Below are 21,668 nucleotides of genomic sequence, written 5' to 3'. Positions count from 1 at the left end.
GTGTAAATCTGCTACTGCAATCTATGCTCTAAGTAAGAAAATATTCAAATGGAGACCCTATGATCACTAATATTTAGACCAAGCATTGGCCATGGATTCATTTGGGAATACTAGAATAATGCAACCACTATAATTGTGCTGCATGCTTCAAAAGGTAACTATTATAATACTTGTCTACAGAACAATTATCTGGACACTTCAAGATTCACATGGAAGGACTTTCCTATTAAACAATGTATTATACTGGAGAATGCAGTACTTTGTTCCTACAAAAAGCCATATACAACAAAAAGCCAACTTGCTACAGATGTTGTGCCACTTTGAGCCCCTGAGGATGCTGGGACTGATCCTTCACAACAACTACATAGCCCACAATTGGTATAGGGCATGAAGGATAGAACAAGTAATAAGTTATATAGACATTTTTAAATATATGCATTCACATGAGCCCAACTGAAAAGTCAGACATTAAAAGGATAAGGAAAAAAATGTTTTTTTCCTCCAATTGTTTATTTCATATATTATATAACAAAATTAATCTAATATACAAATGTTTGTTGTTTTTATTTCTTACTGCGATTAGAATGTCATTACTGACCAAATGTTCACCTGTATTCTTGTCCTGTATTAAAAGGATTGCTAAGCTTTATGGTCCAAATGGAATGTGTACCTTGTCAGTCAGCAGGGAAATTATTTAGACAGAAAGAAATCCTGCTTTTAAATATTTGGCTGCGAGTGTAAGGCCGTCTCAAAAACGTTTCCTTGTTTTCCAGATGGATGCATGTTGTCATTTTCATTTTCTAAACAAACCTAGCAATGGCAGTGTACAGTACAAACATTTTTAACACCACAATTTTTTCATTTACATGATTCATTTGTAAACACTGCACTACCCCACCGGGCTATTTACTTTGTACTGGTGCCAACACAAGCCATCCTTCCTGCATTCTCACTACAATAGATTCCTAATATATGCTATTCTCTTATGAAACACATGGCAAACTCAAGCAATCCATGTTTATAGTATTTTGCAAGGGTTTAAAGGAAGCAGGTGTATATATAACAAGTATTAATGGGACATGGATTTCTAAACCAAACGTAATTTAGAGTTGAGTCTGTTATAGCATCTGTAAGCAACAGCTGGAATCCAAAACTCCAAATCAAAATCCTGTATTTCCTATGCTGTATAGGTATTAACTGGTCAGAGAGCTAGCAATGAGGTTTAGCAACAGCTTATTAAGGGCATCAATATTTTTGTATTGTTGAACACACACCGGATCCTGATGATAGGAACAGTTTGCACCTCACCTTCAAATCTATTATGTTTGTTTTTCAGTAAATAAAAGTACCCTTAATAGATGGGCTACACTTCTGCAATTTCGCAAATCAATTTTACTGTAATAAAAGTGAAAAAAAAAAAAATCGTGATGATCTCACAGTATAAGAAAACCCCTAAAGTGATTTCTGTGCCATTCACTAATGTTCCATAATATGTAGGTGCAAGGTGCTAAATCGGGCGAATATGGAGGATGTTCAAGTGTAGTAATGTGATTGTCGGTCAAAAACTGCTTCACAGAAAGTGCTGTGTGAGCAGGCGCATTTTCCTGGTGAAGAAAAACCATTTTTCCACAGTTGCGGCAGTTTCTTTCTGACTCTCTCAGCTTTTGCAAAACTTCCTTATAATAATGCTGATTAACTGTTGTGCCTTCTGGAACCCATTCTTCCAAAATTACACCCTTGATATCGAAAAAAATTACGAGCATTGCTTTGAATTTTGACAAGCTTTTTTCATTCTTGGTGATGACGGTGTTTTCCAGTGCATTGACTGTCTTTTGGTTTCAGGATCGTACTGGAAGATCCAGGTCTCATCACAAGTGATTACTTTATGAAACAGGTTTGGATCTGTGTCAAATTGCTGCAGAATGTCAACACAACATTCCTTGCGACGTTCTTTTTGCTCTGGTGTGAGATCCCTTTGGACCATCTTTGCACAAACTTTTGTCATGTTAAGATCCTCACGCAAAATTTTCCATACGGTGTCTTTGTCAATGTTCACGGATTCAGTTATCATTCGAACACTGAGTCATCGGTCTTTTCGAACAATCTGACTGATTTTTTCTACATTTTCTTTGTTTCTTGAAGTGCAAGGTTGTCCAGGATATTCATCATCTTCGACATTCTCACGTCCCTTGCTAAATCTTTTGTGCCACTCAAACACACACGCACGAGACAGGCAATCATTCCCATAGGCCGTAGTAAGCATTTGAAAACATTCTGTTGGTGTTTTGTACAATTTTACTAAAAATTTCAAATTGGCACGTTCTTCAACTTTTAAACTTAGCATTTTTTTCGGCAGTCTACAGAAAACGCAACAAAACTAAATGGCGACTCACAATCAACTGAACATCATAGAATGTTGCAGCTTGTCATGCAGGTTCAAAGTTACTACGTATACAGTTATAACGGGTTCTGACCGCTTTGTTTACTAGGTGGAATCACAGTATCGCTATTTAATAGACATACCTCGTATATACACATCATACATACACACGTACGTACGTACGTACGTACGTACGTACGTACACACACACAAACATACAATAAATTACTTTAGAATTTTTTTCAAGCCCCATTCCACATTTCCTATTTTGAATGTGCATTACTTTTATATTATATATACCCACATTATTATGCGTGTGTGTATACATATACACACTTCTCTCGTGGAATGACCTAGGCGACTATCTCCGGCACTCCAACTACCGATATCTTTGCTGTCTACATATGGGCATTGCAACGTTCAATAACTTAAATTTTCTACCTTTGTTACTTTGCAAGGAAATAGAAGCTTTTTTTTTTTACTTGGAGAATGACCAAAAATGCTTGTAGAAATAGTTCAGACATTGAAACTATATTTCAAGTGGGAATAGCATTGATCTATTGTCTACAGTCAGTCAAGTGTTTTCAATATTCATTAAACATCAGTATCAAATTAACTAACAACTAAGGATACATAGCTATGCCTCAGTGATGTCACTAGATCACACTGTGTAGACAATAGGAACGACTGTGATTCTGAAAGCAATGGTGCAGCCCAGCACATTAGTTAATATTAACATAGATCAGTGTATTCCACTAACTGATCAGAGATAGGAATGAACATAAATGACAGATTGGGGACATGATTTATACTGACAGATACTGGTCCCTTCAAAGTTAGTAACAATTTGGAATAACTTCCAAAGACGCTCTGCTGCTTAGCAGGTGAATCTAAGCCCATTACACCTGGTGCATTGGTCCTCAGTGTACTACAATCCCCCCATCACAACAGGTTTACTGATCATGGCTACAATATTATTTTGTGAATACTTTAATATCTATAAATTTATAACACATTAAAGATAAGGGTAGTGATAATAGGATATTACATACATGATAAGGAAACGTATACTGTATAGTCTATATATAAAAAAAAGGGACATTTCCAGGTATCAATCTTTAAAACCTAGAGCAGCCAATTGACATTAAGGAGTTGGCATCTATGAATCATTAAATGGCTGGTTATGCCAAGTTCAGGGCCGTTTTTCCCATTGGGCACAATGGGCAGGTGCCCGGGGGCCCTGCAGCCCAGGAGGGCCCGTCTGAGGCAGCAAAAAAAAAAAAAAAAAGAAAAAGGACAATGCTTACCGTGCGGTCAGCTGGCGAAAAGGCTCCCTCCTTGGTCTCCTCCTCCGTGCGGCGCTCGCAGTGCATGTCGGGTGTGACGTCATCACGCCCGCCCGACATCCATTGCGGAGCGCGACAGAGGAGGAGACCATGGAGGGAGCCGGATCGCCAGCTGACAGCAAGATAAGTATTGTCTTTTTTTTTTTTTCCCAGGTTTTTTTTTTTTGCTGCCTATGACTCCTCAGTCACCATGACTATTAAAACTCCTGCATGTTAAAGGCACGTTTGACACGTATGCTTTGTAATAAAAAAAAGAAAAAAAAGATGAAGCTCCTTTTTAGACAATGGGTCTCTTAATACACCTATTTTTCATCCCTGAGTGTTAATCATTAAAAATGGACAGTACAAATACATTTACAGTTGAACAGATAATTCTTATAGCTAAAACAAAGTACACAGCCTAAGCATGAACATGGACTGAAAGCAAAAGCACAGTAATTATTTTTTCAACAAAATGAACGGTTATGAAAAATAAAAAGTGTATAAAACACATGTTCCTGCCTTATGCAGCCTGGAATAATCTTGCATGCGCCAAATATAACAGTTTCCCTTCCTCAATAAGCACTCAAACCATGCTGAGGAAACAAAAGCACAGGAGGTTTGTTATCAGAGTGTCATGCTAGGGAATTTATCACACCACATGCACTCGTTGCAAAATGAATTGCAAAATGAACAGCTGGCAGTACATAATCGTACACATGCCTTGCTCCAACTCTAAGTGCTGGTTAGAAGAGCCTCAGCATGCAGAAAAACAAAAATGGATGAGGAGCCTCCCCCTCCTACTCTACCTAATTTTGCTCAGCTGATTCCTTGCCCGTGACAGAGGCTGCAGGGCGATGAATTCGTCACTTAAAGTAACTCTGTTGGGATACATCTACAGGTGGACAGAAAAGGTATGCAACACACAACACATCAATACCAATTAGTTATTTCACACAAGGGAGACACATTTCTAACATTTTAAGTGAAGTAGTAATAAATAAGTAATAATTGCAATCTCATTTCATCATGAACAGCAACAAAAACAGAATAATCACAATTCAAAAAAAAAAATTTTTTTTTTTTTTTTTTGCCACAATGAAGAATTATTGCAGCTTCATATACATGTGCTGCATATTGGTCCCTTTTGATTCCCGACCAACTCATTGTAGTCCACTTCTGACCACTTCAAACAGCAGACCATGCACAACACAACGAGTACTTCATGTAATGACATTGTGCAAACTTCTCCAACATAATGTTCAGAAGTCCTGCTCAGCCTTAATAGGTATACACAGCCTTAATAGGTATACACAGCCTTAATAGGTATACACAGCTTTAATAGGTATACACCATTTTACTAAATCCTCTACATAAAAAAAATGTTGAAGTTGAAGAAAAATAAGAGACAAAGTGTAAATTATATGTACACTTGAAAAGTTTATTGTGTTTAATGGCAGATTACTTGCCACTTAATATGAAGGCTTGAACAACCGACATTAACATGTAACAGCTTTTGCATTATTGCAATATTGGTAAAAAATGATTTTAAGTCATGCCATACACATTCACACATGCACTGTAATACACAGAAATGTACTTTGTGAAACAGGCTATATAAGGCACATGTAGCAGAAAACACTTGGTTCAGGCTTGTTGCTAATCGCAAGTTAAAAAACCTATTGCAAAACTGTGCTCATATAAATAATTTATATATATATATATATATTTATATTATATATATTATATATATATTTTCTTAAGTGCAATTATGCAATTACCAGGCACATACATAACCATATGAAAATGTATCAATAAGTATAGTCCATCCTGGTATAATAGTGAATATAAGCACTTACAAATTAAACTGACAACTAGCATCCCCCCCCCCATTTTATAATCTTTACACCAAAAAGAGTCCTTGGTTATAGCTATTTGCTACAGTATCTGTTCATGGCTACATGTTTCTGTATGTTACAAGGCCTGGCTAACTATTTTTTTTTTAAGAAGCAGAAATAGATGAAAAACAAAGTCCTATAATGTATTGTCTACAATTTTCAGCACTATGTATGGAAAAAACACAAAAATTCACTAGAATAATCTCTCTGCAAAGACTGTTTGATGGCCATGTACAGTTCTTGATACCTGTGCCTTCTCTGTACTTGTAGGATAAAGATGTCTGTATAGAGCTTTCTTCATGACATCAAGAAAGAGACAAGCTGTGATGATGATGATTATAGCAAACCATGCAGATCCACTGGAAAGCAGTTGTACAAACACAAAGTACATGTCCTGTGTGTGCAAAAATGGCCTGTATAGGGAGAAAATGCTTGTTACCATTTTTATAAAGCATTTGACACAAAACAATAAAAAAAAATAAAAAAAATTTGCGGCTTTCGAACCTTATACGCAACGCACTAAAACATATATAGCTATATTTGCAGATGAGTTATACAGGTTATTCATTAGGAAAATCCAAGACTGCATAACAAAAGCTGGGCAACACAGCTCCAGCATCTAAATGTGTGAAGAGTGTTGCCTGCATAGGGTTTCATTTAGTGTATAATAGTTGAGGCGCAGGGCCTCGTTTTGTGTTGTGGACCTAGATTACCGACAAACCCATCTGTTTATGAATGAGCAGAAGTCTGTTCTAGTCTATGGTAGGAGTTGTGCTGAGCAGTGCACAAAATGCAATTTCATTTTGGGTAGCTAAATTATTGCAATGAGATAAGAGGAGTGAGGGCACATTTATAGGGCTGCTGCTTGCTAAAGGGCACACAGACATTTTAAATCTGAGCTGGCAGCTATCAGGTTTCGTACTCTATTTTCAATGGGACAGTTTGCACCTTCTATAATTGAGACTAAACTGAGCAGTATTTCAGAGGGAAAACAAGTGATTCATTTATAAATACAGGTGATTCTAAGGTGGCAAGAGTCTGAAATCTGTGACATTTACACCATAGTACATTGCACCTCTTGTAAGCTTAGAGAAGGCATACAGCATAGGTGCACCAGTGCAAAGCCAGGGTATTCTTCATTGCTCATCCAGTGCGCTTCATAACTATGATGCAATGTTTTGCTTTTATTTTCAATGCAGATCTCACTGGTTTTCATACATTAAAAATACTCTGAAGAGATATTTGCAAAAATGCTACTTTCCTAAAGGGCATATTATGGGAGCTTTGTATTCTACACAGAGTCACCATCCCAATTGTACCACACTAAGGGGCCCACTGCCTGCTAATAATCATAAAACCACCACTGATTGGATTACTTTATGATCCACTTCTTCAGTATGAATGTGTGTGCATCTGGCACGCTGCGGACACCTCTAACAATCAGTGGCAACCTGCACAGGCTGAGTGTGCTGAAATTGGCCGTGCAGAGTGTATGGAAAGAAGGGGCAGCACCAAGTGACATTATCGAGTGAAAAGCTTGAGTAAGAGAACACAGCCTGGGCCAGTCTGACCACAGCTTACAGGGAGAGGGCAGTGACATCTCACTCATCAACTGCTGCTGAAGAAGGAGCATAGCAATCAAGCTCATCAGTGCGGAGGACTTTGCATGTTTCAATGGATATGTGGAGTTTGAGGGTCTGGCATGTAAGGGTCGGATGGGCATGTACATGGACGATGGACATTTTAAGGGCATATGGGGAGGTATGAGGAGCATAAAAAGGGCATGTAATAAGATCTGATGGACATTTGGGGAGGTCTGAGGGGCATGTAACAAGCATATTGTGAGGTTGTGAGGCACAGAGATCTGAGGGGCGTGCAAGGGGCACATGGGGAGATCTTATGTCATGTGTGGAGGTCTGAGGGGCATTTAAAGGGCATGTGGAGTTCTGAGAGGCAGGTAAACGGCAAGTGGGGAGATCCGATAGACATGTGGGAGGTCTGATGGACATATAAGGGGCTTGTGAGGTTGCATGTGCTCAAAAACTCTGTAACATGAGAGATCTGAGAGCATGTGAGGCTATTTTGGAACATATGGGAGGTGTGAGTGGCATGTGGTAGAATTTTGAAGCATGTGAGGGGCACGTGGGGGCAGCATTTTAGGACGAGTGATGGGTGTGCACAGAGATCATTTTTGGGATGTTCTTCCATTCTCAAAATTTAGGGTAATGCAAGACCCTTTTGAAGGATGATTGTATGTAGTATATACTGCATGACTTGTGTTATATACGGTGCACATTAGTTGGCTTTCCTATACATTTTACAAACTGACCCCAACATTCTCCTTGGATCCAGACAAGAAACCAGCGAAAGCAACAAGTAGGAGAAAACAGTCCACCAACAGGGGAGAGACGTTGTACGTACTTGCTACGGGCGCCATGGCTCACCTGTGTCCACGGACACAGACGAAGTTCTAGCTCATGGGCGGGTGGGGGTCCTGTCTATGTTGCTTGTACTGGGTCCCTCAATTTCTGATGGCAGCCCTGATTCTACACATTGAAGTTTAGGATTGGCCACTCTCTAATGGAAAGCAGCAGGATACGCAGTAAAAGTATACACTCTCTACAGAAACAGTTCCAAATTACATAGCAATATAGACTACCTTTGACAGCTCCCCTAAATTCAATACTGTAATAAAAACACAAATTAAAATAAGGTGATCAAATTAAGTTACAGAAACCATGCTGTTCTTACCAGATGATTCCACCATAAAACAGTGAAAATATAAAATAAAATGCAATGGAACCCCAGGTAACAAAGTGATGTATCCATGTCCAGAACTGTGTTTCAAGAGCCATCTAAAAAAAAACGCAATTACTTGTTACATAATTTAACAATTATAAAGCTACATAAAAATTACACTTTAAGAATAAGTATAGTATACACTGATTTGTGAAAAAAATTAAATGTGTGAGAAATAAATACAAGTTTTAAACATGCCTTTAAAAAACCTAGCTAATAGACTAAATATGGTAAAATTACTTAATGATAGAGAGCAATACAGATTTTTTTTTATTTAAGTTGCTATAACTGCTCACACTTTAATGTTCCATATCATAAAAATGGGATTAGAGCAATTTGCAGTGTATCCCACTTTTTTACATTTCACCTCCATACAGTAAGTCAGCCATTGGAAAATACATATGCCCAAACCAATTGATTGAATGCAGAAAATCACATGTGAAAATCTACATAAAAGGATGGCAACAAGCTAGTGTTTAGCCTTAAAGGTGACAGTGCAGTAGACAAAATGAGATCAGGAAACTCCCTTTAATACTGAACAACAAATCTTATTTATTAGACTAGATTCACATATTGAATTATGAAAAAACAGATGTTAACCAATGGTGTGAAAACAGCCTCATGTGGCACTCGAGGGTGATCTGAGGTCATCTGGACCTAGAGTAAAATCTGACTCCGTCAGTCATCTTTCTAGCTATTCTATCACAGAAGCATCTATGCTGATAATTCACAAAACTTGTGCAGCAAAGTAACCCATGACTGGATGGTGAACCACTGACCAGGAAGTTTAGTTGCAGTGTGCCCATTGGAAAACAAATAATGGGTGTAATATGTGATTTTTTTCCTACCACTGTGCTAAATAGAGGCTGTTGTATGCCATGCAGAACAGCGTGTGCTAGAATTTGAATTAACAGGAAGAAAAAGGAACCTACCTTTAGAGTAACTGTTAAAAACATAACTGTAAATACCAGGGTTCCAAATGTCCAGTTCCCAAACATCTAGAGGGAAGGCATGATAGTGCATTACATTAGTAACATAAAGATGTAAAACTAAACAATACATAACAGTATACATAACAACGATTACTAAACACTGCTGAATAACATAGGCAGACTGCAGATGCTGTGGGAAGCCATAAATTAGTGGTTAATGTTTCTCTTCCAATTTGCCTCCCTTTCTTATGTTTGCAGCAGATCATGAGTAATTCTAATAATCTTCTAATATTTTTAGGGATAAAGTTATTATAAAAGCATCAAGTTATCAGAAATTATGAGTTCTGCTTAATTTCAGTCTTATCTGGTTGTAACTTGAATGTAAAATTGCTTGTGTTTGTGCACAGGTTAGTAAAGGAATAACTAGCACACAATTGTGTAGGTGCAGACATACAATGTGATAGAGGACAGGCCACTGACTATGGTTCTGGATCTTCCCTATGGATACAGGACTACCTCCTTTGCGTTTGTGTATGTGCTAGTTTATTAAGAGTTTCACCATAAAAATATGCATAGAGATTACAGTCTATCGCCAATTTTTACATCTTGCTTTCTTACACAGTAAATAACCCATTTTCCAAATACATTTGTCAAAACCTCAGGACTGGGTACAGAAAATTACATAAACATCTACATAAAAGATGGCACCCAGCAATGTTTTATCATTGAATGTGACAGGGCCTGACACAAAGTACAGCAAACAAAATGAGATCAGGCGTCGTCCCTTTAATAAAGGACAACTAAATGATCACATCAGACGAGATTCATATCCTTTCATTCATAACTATGAATGAAAAAATAGGTGTTAACACTTATTAACTACAATATATCCTATGACATCAGAATATGGCGGGGCAATGTAGTAGTACACATGCAAACATTGATATGTGCTTTGTTAAATTTCCATAAAACTACACCCCTTACTGAACAAATCAGTTTGCGTAATGGTCTCTGCAGCTAAATGCATGTGTGTCATAATTTAGGGTACATATTTTTGCACCAACTGTTACCCCCTCAAGACTCACAGGCTGCATCATAGTCTCACATTTATACAGACAAGGATGTTTTTAAAAATAAAAGGTAGAATTTAAAAGGTAGAGTTGTCTTTCTGGGGAACAAAGATTCACTCAGGCAAATGGTTTCTCAAACATATAACCTGAGAGAATAAAAGAAATGGCTGTTCCTGGTTTGTTGATTCCATTTCTGGAAGATGCTTTATTCAAAACTTTAATTGGGGCATTTTTAAAAAAAAGTTAATTCAGTTTCTCCTGTTGACCACTCACTGCATTTCCAACAACTTTAGGACACCAGCCTATCCACCTATACCACTTATCTTGAAAAATAAATAAGCTCTTTTGGATTTCAGTATCACCTCTATATGGATACTCAAGTTTAACCATCATCTCCGGACCTCCGGCCATTTGCATTGACCCACGTTACAGAATGTCTGTCATTTTACATTAGATATCCACCTCAAACTTTCAAAATCTGGTCTTATTATATACACCTTAACTGTCATCTATTTTGGTTGACAACTTTTCAAACCCTCTCATAATCTCAAGTATTGGCTAGTGTAATTCACTTTTTACCAGACTTTCAATCCCTACAATTTATTTTAAATGCAGGAACTATACTTCCAACTACTCCTTGCAAAAAAAATATTCTACTGCTGCTCTATCAGTCCCTACATTGGCCTTGATCAAAACTACATAAACACATCTCTCTCCTCTCAAAATATACCCAACTTGACCTCTCTGTACCTCCTCCCAACTCATTAACTGGCCACAATCTCTGGTCAAAGGACTTTTCTCACACTGAACCCACTCTCTCCCCCCTTCACACAGCTAGAAATTCACCCAGCCTCAAAACAGTGAGGCATTCTCTGAAAACTCTCCTCTGTGGCCATATTCCCAAACCATCTTCTTAAATTCCTTAAACTATTCTTCTAGATTTCACCACACAGTTTAAAATCACAAATTACATTTATTCTCCTTCTATAATGAAACAACCATGTGATCCCCAAATGAACCTCTTTGTATATACCCAGGCCTGTTTTATTACTTCGTTTGTTCCCAATTGTAAAGTATTGTGGAATATTCTGGCACTATATAGATAAATGTTAAGAATATGTTGTCAGGCAAAATCGTGCTTACTTTTCCATGGGTCCTGTCAAAATCTGGGCTATTGGGCAGCTTGTTTTAATGATGTGTCCCAATTATCATAAAATGTGCCAACTACGCATATGACTGGGAAGCTGTGATTAGCAACACTGTTACCACTAGATAAAAGTGCTCCTCTACTTCAGGGATACTCTTACCAGGCGCCTGTTAGGCTTCATTATCTGATGGCATGCACAGCATGGAAAGGAGGAAAAAGGAAGAGAAGTAGAGCCAAGAAACAAAGCACAGCACAGAGATGAACATTTGGAATGGGGAGGGTCACTTCGTGCAAGAGTATTATATATAAAAAAAACAAAAAAAACAAACACAAAAATACATATTTCATAGACATTGCTATTGGTTTCGATATGAAAACTGTTAGATGGATATTTTAGAACAAAATACCTGAAACCAAGGCATTAAAAAGCAATGAAACGCTTATTTGACAGTGGTAAATTTGGGAGAGATTGGAAAGATTTGATTTTTATGACTTGTGCAATGAATACACAGTTTTAACACAAAAGTGTATTTCGCCAAAGTACAATGCCCACTACAATCGGCAAACCTCTACAAAGCAGTATTGCATTTTCCATGGTTTTTACAAGATGTATTTCAGTAAATATCTTGTATCAATATTATATACATTATATCAGATTTGTTTAATACAAGTAGTGATACCTCCCCTGTAAAGCTCCAGAGCAAAACACAAGAATACAAATGTCAATAGATTTAGAAAATGGATGGATCTCTACTAAGAGATAGAGATAAGGTACATGCTAGTATCGTGTACTGAATTCATGCACAGTACTTAGTTCATGACTGTAGAGTCTCTGCTAATATTTCATGGATATAGTTTGGAGCACAACATGAAACATTTGCATTACTACAAAATCTTCAAGCTGAACATTATGTAACATGCCCAACGTGTAATTTTGGAAACAAAAAAAGAAAAATACTTAAAACGTCCCAAAAGTGCTGTATGGAAACTGAATGGTGAATACAAGTAGACAAGGCATTAACAGCTTATAACTGAAGTCTAACTGTGTAAACTAACACAGTCAGTGCATGGGGAAACCTGGACATCTGCAATGTTTACAAAATAAAAAAAGGACACTAAAATCATGAGGGGAACAAAACTAATAAAGGTCAAACGTTTAAGTAAAATGATGCAGTTTCATAAAGTAGTAAACAAGCAGAACTTCCAATATTAATGGAATGCTAATACCAAGTAACTTGGCATATTGTGGGACTTCAGAAATAAATTTATTAAAGTGGGGGGGTGGGTGTTCCTAGTCTCTGGAAAGCCCTGCCTGGTCCTGACGTTTTTTCCCCCATTTCTTTTTCCCCACCCGGCGCAGGTGGAGGAAGGGAGTCAGGGCGACGATCAAGTCATTGGTGGTCAGTGGCAGCAACAGGCAGCCAATCATGAAGCTGCTTGTTGTGATTGGCCTCAGACAGAAAGTGCTCACTTCATTTCCTGAGCAGCGAGGAGCGATGCAGCAGAAGAGCACCTAAAGGTGAGTGAGGGGTGCTAATGTCAGTGTTGTGTGTCTGTGTGTTGACTAGGGGCCTCGTGGCAAGGTAGTGCGAGCGTGATGGCACAGGGGCCTCGTGGCAAGGTAGTGCGAGCGTGATGGCACAGGGGCCTCGTGGCAAGGTAGTGCGAGCGTGATGGCACAGGGGCCTCGTGGCAAGGTAGTGTGTGAGGTAGGTAGTGGCTAATAAATGGGTGTTATTTTGTTTGTGGTATGATGGTGCGGCAATTTAATTTAATAGTGGGGTTGGTAGACTTAATTAATGTAGGGTGGGATGATTAATTTACTGTTGGGGTGGTTTGGGCGCTATTAATTAAATGTGTAGCAGAGTTTTGGAAAAAGCATTGCTATTTCTTAAAAGTGAATGCAAGTTATTTAATGTATGGTAGAAAATAGGTTTATTTAATAAATGTGATTACTATTAATTTAATGGTCGGGTTGTTTGGGGGGGAAAAAGGGTTTTTATTAAAGGTGAATAAAATTATTTTACAGTCGGGCTGGTTACAAGAAAGGGGCACTAATAATAAAACATGAGTTGTTTTGATTTATTGTCGGACTGCATAGAGGCAGGGAGCCCTTCTTTGTTCACTCATTGCTGGTATTTCTATATCTAATGTACCTATGGTATTTCCAAACAGGGAACCAACATTCCAGGATCCAGACAAGCACAACTACTGAGCTTTGGACACGAGCAGCAGGAAGAACAGGTAGGAGAAAGCAGGACAGTCTCTCAACTGTCCTGATTCTAGTGGGGCAGTCCTGAGTTTGGGGACTGACCCACTCAGTCAGGACTTTGTCCCGACTACAGGGACAGTTGGGAGGAATGTCCCGTTTCACACTGCTCTGCTCATGAAGGTGGAGCTGTATGCTCCTAACAGTAGTGCACGCAGTATTGCTCATGTATTTAAAGGGAGATTGGAAGAGTTGGAGAGCTACCTAACATGGTTTAAAATTATAGCCACGCCTCAATGCATGCTGGTCACACCCACTGGTGGTGTGCCGTGGAAACCCCTCCTGAAATCCTGCATTTGCTTCTGAAGTGTACAATTAATGCAGTATTCTCCAGCTCTTGTATTACACTCAGACTACAGTAAAGTTGCACAGGATAAGAGGACAAAATATTACATACCTGGCCATTTCCAAGAAGAGATGTATCTTCACCCATCAAAAAGTATGATCCAAAAAAGAAGATAAAGGCATGACCAAAGCCCAGAAGGGTCCAGTAAAGGAATGGCTTAAAACCAAGTAGCGCGTTTTTACTAATGTCTCTGTGGAAATAACAAACGGACAATTGAAGAGAGAAAAAGCATTATCACAAAGTACACATTGAGGTATACAATAACATCTATACAATCTTAGTGTTAAGAGAACAAACTTATTAAAAAAAAGAGGATTTATGTACTGATTCCGTCTGGGGGACACTGCTTTACCATGGGTTGTGGAGGGGAGCTGGGAGTTGGCACCTAACTAGTTAACTTTAGTGCTGCTGATAGACCCCTCCCCTCTACAATCCCCCTGCCTCTTCCTGTACAATCCAGTTAGTTTTAAAAAGCCCCAGGAGAAAAAAGGGCAGTCAAACAAGAGCACACAGAAGAATAACAGAAGGGAGGGATCGCAGTGTCCCCCAGACGGAATCAGAGAAACGGATTTAACGTAAGTACATAAATCCTCTTTTCTCTTTCATCCAGTCTGGGGGACACTGCTTTACCATGGGGACGTTCTAAAGCAGCCCCTAAAGGGTGGGACTACTCTGAAAATCCCGCTCGTAAAGCATTACGAGCGAAATTTGCATCTGCTGATGCAAAGACATTGAATTGATAAAATTTAGTAAACGTATGGACAGAGGACCAAGTGGCTGCCCTGCAAAGCTGGTCCGCAGAAACACCATTCCTTGCTGCCCACGACGCCCCAACCGATCTGGTGGAATGGGCTGTGATTCTCTCCGGCACAGGACGGCTAGCCTTTATATAAGCTTGTCTGATGGTAGACGTAATCCATCTTGCAATGGACTGTTTTGAGGCTGGCCAGCCTCTCTTATTAGCGTCATAAAGGACAAATAGAGAGTCTGTACGTCTAATCTGGGAAGTTCTTTTAACATAAATGCGGAGAGCCCTAACCACATCTAACTTTTCCATCGATTGCTGATCCATATGGGAAGATGAGAAAACCGGAACTACAATTTCCTGGTTGAGATGAAAAGCCGACACTACTTTTGGTACGAAAGAAGGGAGAGTTCTTAACACCGCTCTGTCCTCGTGGAAAACCAAATATGGTTCCCTACAGGACAGAGCTCCTAATTCGGAAACTCTACGAGCCGAAGCGATAGCCAAAAGAAAGAGGACCTTCCAGGTCAACCACTTTAGGTCTGCCTTACTCAAAGGTTCAAAGGGGGGGCCCTTGGGCATCTCTAGGACCATGTTGAGATCCCATGGAGCAGTAGGAGGGACATAGGGAGGTTGGATATGTAAAACTCCCTGGAAAAAAGTCCTAATGTCTGGCAATTCGGCTAATTTCTTATGAAAAAATACAGAAAGTGCCGAAACCTGGACCTTTAGGGAACCTAACCTAAGGCCTGCTTCCAGGCCATTTTGAAGGAAGGCTAATAGACGGGAAAGTCGAAAAGAGGACGAGTGGAACGTCCTATTTTCGCACCATCTAATGTAGGCCCTCCAAATCCGGTGATAGATCAGAGAAGAAACAGGTTTCCTGGCTCGCATCAGAGTCTGAATTACACTGGGCGAAAAACCTCTAGCCTTCCAGAGGCTGGCTTCAACAGCCATGCCGTTAAATTGAGCCGAGGTACATTCTGGAAATGGAATGGACCTTGCAGAAGCAGGTCGATTCGATACGGAAGGCGGAACCCCGGCCCTTCCGCCATAGATATGATGTCTGCGTACCACACTCGGCGCGGCCAAGAGGGAACGACTAGAATTACTGGCAGAAGGCCCTGCCGAACTCGTCTGAGTACTCGAGGAAGCATGGGAATTGGGGGAAACAGGTATCCCAACCTGAACTCCCATGACATCGTCAAAACGTCCACTGCCGCCGCTAAGGGATCCCTTGCCCTTGCGCAAAACTTGTGGACCTTCCGGTTGTGTCTGGAGGCCATGAGGTGTATGTCCGGAAGACCCCACCTGAGAACCAGAGACTGGAAGACATCCGGGTGTAGAGACCACTCCCCCGCCATCAGCTGGTTTCGACTTAAATAGTCCGCCTCCCAGTTTTCTATTCCTGGAATGAAAACCGCCGATATTGCTGGGACATATTGCTCTGCCCAAACAAATATTTGGGCTGCAATTTCCATAGCCGCTGCACTCCTGGTTCCTCCTTGTCTGTTGACATATGCCACGGCCGTGGCATTGTCGGACTGAATTCTGACCGGTTGGCCCTGAAGAAAAGACTGGGCTCCCCGGAGAGCCAAGAGAATGGCCTTCAATTCCAAAACATTTATCGGTAGAGTTGATTCCTGAGGCGACCAAATTCCCTGGAGTCGGAGGTGAAGGCTTACCGCCCCCCAACCCTTCAGGCTGGTGTCTGTCGTGGCTATGATCCATGACCATTGTGCGAAGGATTTTCCCATGCTCATGTTGTGCAGACACATCCACCACTGAAGAGATTCTCTCGCTTTCTGAGATAGACAGATCCTTTGACTTTTCAGGTGTAGGTGTGACCCTGACCACTTCGATAGCAGATCCCATTGGAAACATCGAGAATGGGCTCGCCCAAAGGGAATGGTCTCGAAAGAGGCCACCATCTTTCCGAGTAGCCTCATGCACAAGTGCATTGAGGGGCTGGGGTAAGACAAAACCTGGGAGGTTACCGACTGAATAGAGGAGATTTTTTCTGCTGGGAGAAACACTCTCTGCCTCCTGGTGTCCATGATGAGTCCCAGGAATACCATGCGCTGACACGGGATCAACTGGGATTTTTTTGAATTTATTAGCCAACCGTGGCCCTCGAGAACTGCCTGGGTGAGGGACAGGTGATAACGCAGGCAACCTTCTGAGGAAGCCTTGATGAGTAGGTCGTCCAAGTAAGGAACGACCTGAACTCCCTGCAGGTGAAGACATGCTGCCATAACTGACATAATCTTCGTGAAGACCCTTGGCGCAGTTGAGAGGCCAAAGGGGAGGGCCCGAAACTGATAGTGAGCAGATCCTACCGAGAATCTGAGGAGAGACGGGTGGTGGATCCAGATGGGAATGTGGAGATAAGCGTCCTTTATATCTATGGACGCCATGAACTGATTTATCTCTAGGCCGTTTATTACTGACCTCAGAGATTCCATCCGAAATTTGTCCACCCTTAAGTGAACGTTGAGGCCCTTTAAGTTTAGGATGGGCCGAAAGGAGCCGTCCGGCTTCTTGACTAGGAACAGGTTTGAATAAAAACCTCTTCCTTTCTGCCCATCTGGCACTCTGCAGATGACCTGCTGGAGTAAAAGAGAAGCGACACAATCCTGTATAGCCCGTCTTTTTAAAAGATCCTGAGGTAGCGGGGTCTTGAAGAAACGCTGTGGAGCCGGACCCAATAGGTCTATTCTGTACCCCTCTGAAATGATTTTCCGAATCCAAGGATCTTGGGAAGACGCTGTCCATTGTTTTTGAAACAGGGACAGACGTCCTCCCACTGGCGCCCCCTGTAGTACAGGTTGGTCGTCAGGACGCAGGCTTTTCCTGGGTCTTAGCGGCCTGGCGCTTGGTAGTAAACGAGGATCTTCCCCTAGAGGAGGAGCCTCGGGAATTAGATTGCCTTCCTCTGAAGGACTGACCCCTTTGGAAGGAAGTCCCTCGAAAGGGCTGTCGGAAGGAGCTATTCCTCTGAGCGCGGCTTCCGTTAGCGTATACTGGCAAAGAAGTGCTTTTGCCCCCCGTAGCCTGGGAAATGAGGGTATCCAATTCCGGCCCGAATAAGCCCGCTGCAGAAAAGGGGATGGTTTCAACGGAGCGCTTTGACTCTGCATCACCTTCCCAGGATTTCAGCCATAGTGTCCTTGCTGAAATGGAGGCCGCCTGAATGGCAGAGGAAACCGCTGCTGAATTCTGGGCCGCCTCATAGAGATACCCCGAAGCTTCCTTTAAATGCAAAGCAAGGGGAAGGAGCTCGGAGTCCTGTAAAGCTTCTGCCAGCTGGTCTGCCCATGCTTCCATGGCTTTTGCTACCCAGGCTGAAGCAAATGTGGGTCTAAAGCCAGAACCCGCAGCCGCAAATATTGATTTGAGCTGGGATTCTACCTTACGGTCATTGGCGTCTGGGAGAGACGCTGAACCCGGGGCTGGGAGAAGAGTATGTTTAGCCAGGCGAGCAATAGGAATGTCTACCTTGGGAATACTCTCCCAGCGAGTCGCCTCTTCCTCCTGAAGAGGATACAGAGAGGCGAACCTTTTGGGAATGAAAAACCTTTTCTCAGGTTGTTTCCAAGCCCCTTCAGCAATTTCTTTGAGTTCTGCAGAAGGAGGGAAACGGTTGGCTTTTGTTTTGGCCTTCTTGAACAGATTTCTGTCCCTGGGGGAAACCTCCTCCGACTCTGGGAAGTCCAGCGCCTGTCTAACCGCTAAAACCAAATCATTAACAAATTGGTTTCTAGGGTACACTTCCTGCTCTGAGGAATGACTATGGTCAGCATCCGAATAGATTTCCCCCTCTTCCTCAGACTCTTCCTCCAAATCTGAAAGGACCACAAGGGGATTTACTGCTCTAAACTTCCTTCTCTTAGCAGGCGGGGTATTAGAGGAATCTAGCAACTGGTTAAGCTTGTTTAATCCCTTCAAAAAGGCTGTAGACCAAGCCGGGTCTGTATTAGCAGGGGCTGGGTCAGCCTGCGATGTGGAAGTTCCCGGCAAACTCGATCCACTGGCATCTGAGGAAGCCTGGGGGGGTCTGACTGCGTATTAGTATTGCTAGCCACCGAAGTTGCCACAGTTGATAGCAACGGATTTGATTGAAAAACCATTTGGGCTAGGGAGGTAACCGACTGTGTTAGGGAGGTTACCCAGGCCGGTTCCTCAGACGAAGGGGCTGTAACCTGCTGGCTTTGCACAGAGGGGGCCCCTGCTTCGCATGCAGCGCAGAGCGCCAAAGGGTCCTTCTGCCCACACGGTAATTTTACATGACATTTAGACCATGTGAAATATTTTGCCATAGGGCCCTTTCCCTTATCTGTCATTTCATATAAAGGAAGGCACACCAATCACACAAAATCAATCTAGCTGAATATACAGATAGAGATAAAGGGAGAGAGAGAGAGAGAGAGAGAGTAAAATATATTAAAAGAACAGAGTAAATAACAAGTAATCAACTAATGTCTTTGAAAAAGTTGTACTTGAATATTTTAAACACCATAATATTTTAGGCTAGCAGGAGACTATAATGTAAAGCTGCTAAGCCAGTAATAAAACAACAAATATGTGTTTAAATAAGCTTGTACTTAGCCCAAGGGCCACCAAGACAGGGAGAAGTCCAACAGCAGTCTGTGCTCTCCTTCAGCTCTGTTCCTGGGCTTCTGCTTTGGCGCCAGAACCCTGGAAAGGTCCATCTCTCTCTTTCTCTGTGAGAAGGGGGGGGAACTCTATGTTTTAGCTCCCCCCTCTTCCCTGATGCCGTTGTTCTGTTGAAAATCCATAGGGAAAAAACGGCTTTTGGTGGCAGATTAGTGGAGACCTCTATTAGATCCTCTTCCCAGGACAGAGGTCTCCGCAGCGGTACTTCCCGACGCCCCCCTCCTATTTCTGAGGGGGGGAATCTTGGTTTAGCCCCTTCTCCTGTCCGAATCCAAGATGGCCGCCGCCATCTTCATTACCCGATAACCAGCGCTCTATGCCTGTAATGGCAGCGCCGGTTATCGGGGAGGCTATGGGAGTGCAGCGGTCCATGAGACCGCTTGTCACTCCCTATAATCAGGCACTTTGTAATTCAGCCCCTGTCAGTGAGAGCCGCTGGCTCTCAGCTGACAGGGGAATGCCTGCGCTGCCAAGCTGTGAGTGTGTTCTCTATATTAGAACACACTCCAGCGCTGCCACCTGTGTAAAAAAAAAAAGAGAAAACATAAAAGAACAAATAAAATGTATTAAAATTACACTAAGCACTAAAAAACTTGCCCAAACTCCAGGGCACCTAAAAAAACTGGATTGTACAGGAAGAGGCAGGGGGATTGTAGAGGGGAGGGGTCTATCAGCAGCACTAAAGTTAACTAGTTAGGTGCCAACTCCCAGCTCCCCTCCACAACCCATGGTAAAGCAGTGTCCCCCAGACTGGATGAAAGAGAAATATTCCTTTACTTATATAATATTGTATAGAATAATAAAAAGGAGGACAATCTTACCACATTTCATAAATAATCAAACATTTGTGGACTACTTAAAAACCATATGAAAAGAAATTTGTATGTGTGAAGTATACATTTAAATCTCCCTCTCCCAGAGTGTGTGTTTTCTGGGAAACTTGTATCTTTCTAATGTAATGTCTACTTTTTAACCATTTGGCTCACTATTATAATCAACAGAAAGGTACTGAAAGATTTAAATATTATTGTTATATAGCACCAATTATATTAAATTATATACACAGAGCTGCACGGAGAATATGCAATCAATCACATCCTGCCACATTGGTGCTTGAAGTCTAAATTGCAGTCTAAATTCCCTATCACAAACAACGGTCCATTTTGTCAGGAGCCATTTAACCTACCAGTATGTTTTCAGACTGTATGAGAAAGCCAGAACAACCAAAGAACACCCACACAAACACAGGGAGAATAATCAAATTCCAAACAGATAAGGGCCAGACCAAAAGCTACCCCAAGACTCCAGCGTTGTGAGGCAAGGTGTTGAAGCAATGATTTATTTTGTTAATATGTGGAGATTAGAATGCTTGGGAGATTAAATAACAAATATATGCTGCCTCTGGCATTGGGTTTCCCTTTTCCGCAGTGGTTGACAAAAGTAAAGTAGGAGTTGTAAATATCTACTGCATTTTTAACCCAGAAGTAAAGATATTCGATGCAACTTATGTCTGTGTTGTTGAACATGCTCAACCTTACCCATGGGTTGATTTCTGAATGACGTAGGAATTGCCAAAAAAACTGTCACACTACAGAAAATGAATATAGGCTAGTAACAAATTTACATATTTGGGAAGGCAATTTAAATGTGTTTAATGCATGGTAAATGAAAATATTCCCCAACATGTTTTTCTCTAAAAACAACATAATACTCACCTATAGAGACCAGGTTTGGTGTGTAACACGTGTGGATGCACATGTTGCTCAAACAGACTGTACATCAGGACAGGCAGGGAAGTGAAACAAATATTGTATAAAGTCAGGTACACACTGTCATACAGTGTCTGCAAAACAAAATAGGACACAGTTTCAAAGACTTAATACCTTGTATCTAGATCGCAGCATTTAAGCATCATTACCAGCATGCTTGCTACACACATGTGGATCAATTAACGATAAACATTTTTCGCTTTTCCAGATTAGAAGTTGGATGTATTATAGTGGCTGCAATTTATTTCCGATTTCTAAAAGGCTTCCTAAATTAAATAATATTCAGGCAACATTAGGCAGACTTCTTACAC

General features: G+C 41.1%; 1 protein-coding gene across 5 annotated transcripts in view; it reads right to left on the bottom strand.

The window, feature by feature from the left end:
• Nucleotides 1-21,668, bottom strand: part of ATP11B (ATPase phospholipid transporting 11B (putative)) — a 90,829-nt gene that overhangs the window by 19,806 nt on the left and 49,355 nt on the right. For 3 of the 5 annotated variants that reach the window (XM_075202189.1, XM_075202187.1, XM_075202192.1), the window contains exons 24-28: nt 21,304-21,431; nt 14,218-14,356; nt 9,335-9,400; nt 8,355-8,458; nt 5,851-6,016 (exon numbers count right to left, since the gene is read on the bottom strand). In XM_075202189.1, the coding sequence (XP_075058290.1) occupies nt 5,851-6,016; nt 8,355-8,458; nt 9,335-9,400; nt 14,218-14,356; nt 21,304-21,431 (603 nt within the window). Of the gene's footprint in view, nt 1-4,514; nt 4,601-5,850; nt 6,017-8,354; nt 8,459-9,334; nt 9,401-14,217; nt 14,357-21,303; nt 21,432-21,668 lie in introns of all 5 variants that reach the window. The other 2 variants (XM_075202190.1, XM_075202191.1) reach the window with 1 other exon arrangement.

Source organism: Mixophyes fleayi, chromosome 3, assembly GCF_038048845.1.
Source record: "Mixophyes fleayi isolate aMixFle1 chromosome 3, aMixFle1.hap1, whole genome shotgun sequence".
NCBI lineage: Eukaryota > Metazoa > Chordata > Amphibia > Anura > Limnodynastidae > Mixophyes > Mixophyes fleayi.
This window is presented reverse-complemented; position numbering and strand designations above follow the sequence as displayed.